The sequence below is a fragment of the Hippoglossus hippoglossus genome, chromosome 21 (assembly GCF_009819705.1).
Source record: "Hippoglossus hippoglossus isolate fHipHip1 chromosome 21, fHipHip1.pri, whole genome shotgun sequence".
Lineage (NCBI taxonomy): Eukaryota > Metazoa > Chordata > Actinopteri > Pleuronectiformes > Pleuronectidae > Hippoglossus > Hippoglossus hippoglossus.
The window spans coordinates 8,979,139-8,985,138 of NC_047171.1; the positions used below are offsets into that span (position 1 = coordinate 8,979,139).

The window sequence follows — 6,000 nt, forward strand, 5'->3', positions numbered from 1 at the left end:
CCGAGCCCACCACTCAAATTGAGCTGAGCGGGGGAATTTGAGAGCAGAAAATTAGATGGCTCTCATATCGCAGGAGGAAAAAAAGCCCCCTCCAGCTGCACTTGGCTGGGGTAAGTCAGCACCCACACACGCGTGCACGCACACATGCACGCTCACAAATACATGCATGGATACTCAGACTGAGCACAGTTGCAAAAAAGACACAGACTCGTACCAAATCAAACCAAGGAACAAGACGTGTGAACAAAAATCGAGACACATATATCTTCTGAAATGATGCGCACACATCCACACTTAAAAAGAAAAGCATTTACACACACACACACACACACACACACACACACACACACACACGCACATAGGCTATGCACACACCCACTTGTACTGCATGCACTCTTGAGATGCTCATCAAAACATGCACATATTCCCACACATGCGCATTGAATCAGGAGCAGAATAAGACACATTCGCTGTTTTCTTTTTCTCGGGCTCTCTCTCTCTCTCACACACACACACACACACACACACACAGAAAAACACACACACACACACACACACACAGTCAGTTAGCAAGCTAGCGTCAGCCAAGCATATAGTCCCTGCCCCATCAGGGAGTGCCTCTAAACGGGAACTTGGAGTATTAATAGCAAACTGAGTCAGCCTGTCTGGGAGGGAGCAAAACATCATAGAGGTAGAAACAGGTGAATCAATACATAACACATACCTATAGGCCGCCATCGCACAAACATACACACACTCACACAAAACAACCCCACAAAATGGGGGGTAGAAAACTAAACAGCCAACCAGAGAGCCCTGCATGTATTTTTTGGTATAATAAACTGATTGGACTGCATACCAACTGGCCACCCAACCCAATGGGCACCTTCCAAACGCAGTTAAAGTCCACGGCCATGTGGCATTAATTCTCATCTCGTCACTTGCTACAGTGACCTAGTATCATTTGGCAAAGCACGTGTTGAAATATTAACATGAATCATCGGAGCAGAGATCCACAGGGCGGCTGTTTCCGTGCCTACGTTCTCGTAATGGCAGCGGCTGGCATCGAATGACTGTCCTGTTTGGCACAAACTGATGGAACGTTAATTATTTCACCCCCCTGACTCTGTGCCACTTGCTAACACACCCCCAGTAAAACACGATGAAAGAAAGTGGGTTTCCCAACAGATGCGCAACGGAAAATTTAATCCTCAGCCTTATAGACACAATTAAAAATGTTGAATTAGTGGAGGAGCCGTCAAGTCAGAGACGCTGGGACAGAATGGACATCTCTGAGATCTGGTGTGTGATGGGTGGACGGGCTGTGTCAGTGCAGCCTCTGTGCATGTGAAGGTTGGCAGGCCGCAGTGCAGGCAAAGTAAGGCGACTTGTGTCTGTGTTAAAGGGTGAAGTGTTCACCTCCCATTATGAATAATTCAAGTGCAGAGTCGCTCTGTCTGATGTTGCTGCTGCTGCTGCCTGCCCAGCCCCTCTGCCCCCATTCCTCTTTCTTTCTTTCTTTCTTTCTTTCTTTCTTTCTTTCTTTCTTTCTCCCTCTCCTTCTTTCCTTCTTTCTTTATCTTAGCCTACACAAACACTTGAACACTCACATAAAAGCACACAGCACTCCTGCACACATACTCTATAATTCTATATCTCTACACACATACAGTACATACACATACTCACAAAGACACACACGCACAAAACCCTGTCTTTATCAGACTCTGAATCTCAAACCACCTGCTGTTAAACTGAGAATGGCATCCCTCCATCCCCAGCTCGGTGTTTGTTGAAGACACAGACATGACTACACAGTATATGTAGAACCAGAGCAGGGCTGGTGGTGTATTTTAAAGATGGGCGTGTGTAAGCACATTTCCAGCACCTCTGAAAGGTGCCATCGCTCACAAACGCCCGCTCGTCCCAGCGGGACCGCTGCGCCGGGCTCCCCGGGCCAAGCCTCCCCACCGCCGGCTAAAAATACCAGAGGCCTCCCGGACGCCCCGCAGCGGGCCGGCGTCACACCACGCAAACAGACACACTGCAGCACAGGACCAAAAAAAGTGACTCACAACTTAGGTTTGTTTGTTAGTTTTTTCTTCGATTATATGTCGACAAAAATGTCATAATATCCCCAAAGTTGGGATAAATCACTCGAAGGTTTCCGCAGCTATTTCTTTTCTGTATTTCATCAAACTTTCCCAGAAGTTTTACACAGTTTTATTGCGACCTAATGAAAACCAAACTCTAAATGCTATATATCTTTTTTAAATGGTCGAGGCTCAGAGCCGAGTTTGGCTAAGAAATACAGACTTCTGGTCTCCTTATGAATAGAAAGGAAAATAATAAAATAATAATTCGCCGTCATCCCGTCATACAGCTGAAGTTTGTTTTACATTAATGTATATTTTTCTCTATTTACCAAACAGCTATTTGGTGCATTTATAAATATGTCTTTCATATAAACTAGAACATAACGGATGTGTTATCGAATACTTTTTGGGACCACAGGGTTTAAAGTTTGCTAAAACGTTCTTTGTGCTCAGCTCTGAGTCATTTCATCATTTCATCAACAAAAACTAAATCTACGTGAACACTGTTCTGCTCATTCTCTCTCTCTCTTTTCAAAAATTACGTGGATATGGTAAAAGAGAGGGAGAGAGAGAGAGACGAAGAGAGAGAGGGTTTCTTGACTTGTTAGCTTTCTCACTGTGTCCAATTATATATGTGAATATATATATTATTTCTTAAAAGATCACGTGTGTGGTGACTTTAAAAGTGACTTTAATAAAACCAATAAGTGAAATAATCAAAAATCCCATTTTCAGAGTTTGTTCACTGTAATTCTACTCAACTCAATAATTACCTTGAAGTTACAGTGTCTGTTTATTTACTTTGTTCCAAAAGGGGAAAATGCATCTGTGTAGTTACCTCACTCTTGTAGTAACTTTACGTACGTTTTTCGTCCTGCTCGTGAACAATAATTAATATTAGGACCACGTCTTGTGATTGAAAACTGCAGCTCTGTCCAATAACAAAGCAAGAGGACGCATCTACATCACCACTGTTAAACTCGAGCTGTAAAAGAGAATGGGAGCTGATTGTGCTTATTGTAAATCGTGTATACGTTTGTGTGTATCAAGACGGAGCAGCTCGATACTGACACTCTCTGGCAGATGCATGTGCTGGAATAAATGGGAATTGTTGCGATTGTGTGGGGGGTTTTTTTAACAATTAAATATTGACACTTTTATTTTGTGTTCTTACAAACTGGTTCGAGGATCTGTTTCTCTCTCCCTCTGTCACACACTGACTCCCTCTCCAACACACACTCAGGCCTACACACACACACACACACACACTCTCTGCCAGTGGATTGTTGTATATTTTGTGAGAGTGTTGTGTATTTTTTGTGTGTTCTTGTTTATTTTCCAGTGCTGAGCGCGTTGATAAGCCGCTCTGCGTCCGTCAGCCTTATATTTCAATAAGCTACTTACATCTCGGCTCTTACAAAGTAAATAAAGTTTCTCAGAGCAAAGCAAACAAAATCTCGCAGCACAGACCTGGTTGACCTAGACTTATTCAGTATTTATTTATAATTTTATATTATTTTTACCATCCGATCCATGCCTCTTGTACACGATAGATGGGAACCAGTGATGTGTTGCTCCATGACGAGCAGAGAGCAGCAGGACCCCACTCCCTCCATGGCACAAACTCACAGCCCTTAAGTTTTTTATTTTTATTTGTTGGATGAATTCAACAATCAACCAAACTTTTCGTTCAGAGGACAAAAGCACAGTTTTCATTTAGACTTCCCAAGGTCATTTAAAAGTTTAGGCGAAAGTACAGCCTAGGTTCACAAATAAAAAAAATAAAACAAGTTCAAGCAATTTGTTTGTTGCTCAACACGGGTCATTGGAAAAAATATATATCTCCACGGAAACAACACAATCGATTGTTTGTTTGTGTTTCTTTCAGATTAGGACCGAACTATTGTGATGAGGCCAAAACTTTTCAAACTCATCCCAAAACCCTCAGGATGGCTTCATAGTGTCTGTTTGTCTTCTACTTGTCTGTTTCCACTCATTTAATTACTTGAGAGCAGATCACACCCACACACTTGTAATTACTTGGTGTGTTAATATTTTCTATTTCCCAGGGACCCAACAGTGTGGGTCTCTTGGGCCAAATTTTCACTTGAATGTATTTTAATATATTGTATTTTTTTCTCCACTTTGACCCCGCAACAAAACACCTATAAGCCTCAATACGTATTTACTGGATGTAAGAGAGTGGTACTTGTTTTTTTATTTATTTATTTATTTTGAATAAAGTTAAGCAAATCCTGATTTATAGGATGATGTTGTTTCACTTGTTTCCAGCACAGTTTCCCGTGTTTGAAGCAGAGACTGTCCTGAGAGTGGACTTCATTCTGCCGAGTCTCCACATAAAGAAGTGAGCGAAACTTGCTCTGGAAAAAAAACGGGAATGGAAATCACCCCCACGACAGTTATTTTTTTACACAAGACATTGGCTTTAATTCTGTTTTATATATAAAATACAATCATCACAGCTGTAATAAAGGATCGTGTGTTTGCAAGGTCCCCATGTGGCATAGTCTTCCGCTTTGGGTTTATTCAGGTCAAAACCATTAAAAAAAAAAGAAGAAGAACCATCCGCGTTTTTACGCACAATGCGAGTGCGCTCATCTTCTATTTATTGCCTTTAAATCGGCGCGACTGTGAGCGTAACTGGGGCGTCTACCCCAAACGGGTTCCTGGATGAAACGCATCAGCATGAACCTCTCGTGGAAACAGAGGACAGCGGAGTTTTCTGTACATCTTCACATCCTCTTCAACAATCCATTGTGCGCGTCGGTGGGGCTGCTTCGCCAACGCTCACTTCCGATTTAAACAACTATTAACCCCGCGTTTCGCGACATAATCCCGAAATGAGGCTACCGTGTCTGGAGCTGCTGTCAAGTTTCCCGTCTTGTTATTGTCTGGCACTGATCACACTCCGGCTCCCGGTGCTTCTTAGTCTCCGCTCCGTGCGCTCCGGATCAGCTTGTTATTGTTATCACTTCCAATTTTGGACACTCTGCGCACCGCTGGACCCGACGTGTGCCTTAGCGCACGGGAGCGCACACGCACACACACACACACGCACACGGTCACATAAACACGCACATGTCCGCAGCCGGAGAGTTGCCCTTACCTTCATTGTGGGGGTAGATGACGGGGAACGCAGGAACAACGCAGGACAACAAAAGCGGTAAAAAGAAGAGGAGTGATCGCGGATTGCAATCCATGGCGGCGGATCAGAGGTACATAACTCCATGAAGCCACTGACTGATCTGAGAGCGTCTTCTCCCCACTCAGCCCTTCTCCCTCTCTCTCGCTCTCGTCTCCCTCCGGCTGGAGCAGTTTTCCGCTGGGTCCTACAGAGTCTGGAAAACACAGCGCGCAAGTTCACCACAGGTCAGCTCCAGTCCTGTCTCCTTGACGTGAACGACACAACTCAGCCACATTTTGTTTTTTTTTTACACCAGAAGTCAATCCAAGAGCTGTGAGCTATAATCACTGTAATGGAGGGTAAGAAAAATATGAGAGATCTATCTGGGAACAAAAATGGGAAACGCCATGTGTCCCCACAACTCTAATAATTCACTCAGGTTGACCTCCTCTCTTTCCACTCACTGTCTCCCTCTGCTTTATTCTCCCAGGAAGTTGGTTAAATAATAAAGTTATAGGTTTTGGTTATTAAAAGGAAATATGTGACCTGCTGGTACAGCAGCATGTCACTTATAGGCTTTATTTGAAGTGCAGCACATGGAGGCAGGACCTGGAGGCCTTTTATTCCAACATAGCGAGTGTAAATCAAATGTACTTTTTTCCCCATTTCCCTTTTTTAAACAGTGCAGTGGAAGGGCCAACAAGAACCTGATGTTTTTAATAAAAGAGGCAAAAAATGGTCTGTGAATTTGGTTCAAAC

At 43.4% G+C, this 6,000-nt stretch overlaps 1 protein-coding gene across 6 annotated transcripts in view; it reads right to left on the minus strand.

The window, feature by feature from the left end:
• The window catches only part of epha3 (eph receptor A3), a 98,632-nt gene extending 93,228 nt beyond the window's left edge, over nt 1–5,404 (minus strand). For 4 of the 6 annotated variants that reach the window (XM_034574025.1, XM_034574029.1, XM_034574027.1 and 1 more), the window contains exon 1: nt 5,224–5,403. In XM_034574025.1, the coding sequence (XP_034429916.1) occupies nt 5,224–5,317 (94 nt within the window). In that variant the 5' untranslated portion in view covers nt 5,318–5,403. Of the gene's footprint in view, nt 1–5,223 lie in introns of all 6 variants that reach the window. The other 2 variants (XM_034574023.1, XM_034574024.1) reach the window with 2 other exon arrangements.
• Between the last annotated feature and the right edge of the window lie 596 nt (nt 5,405–6,000).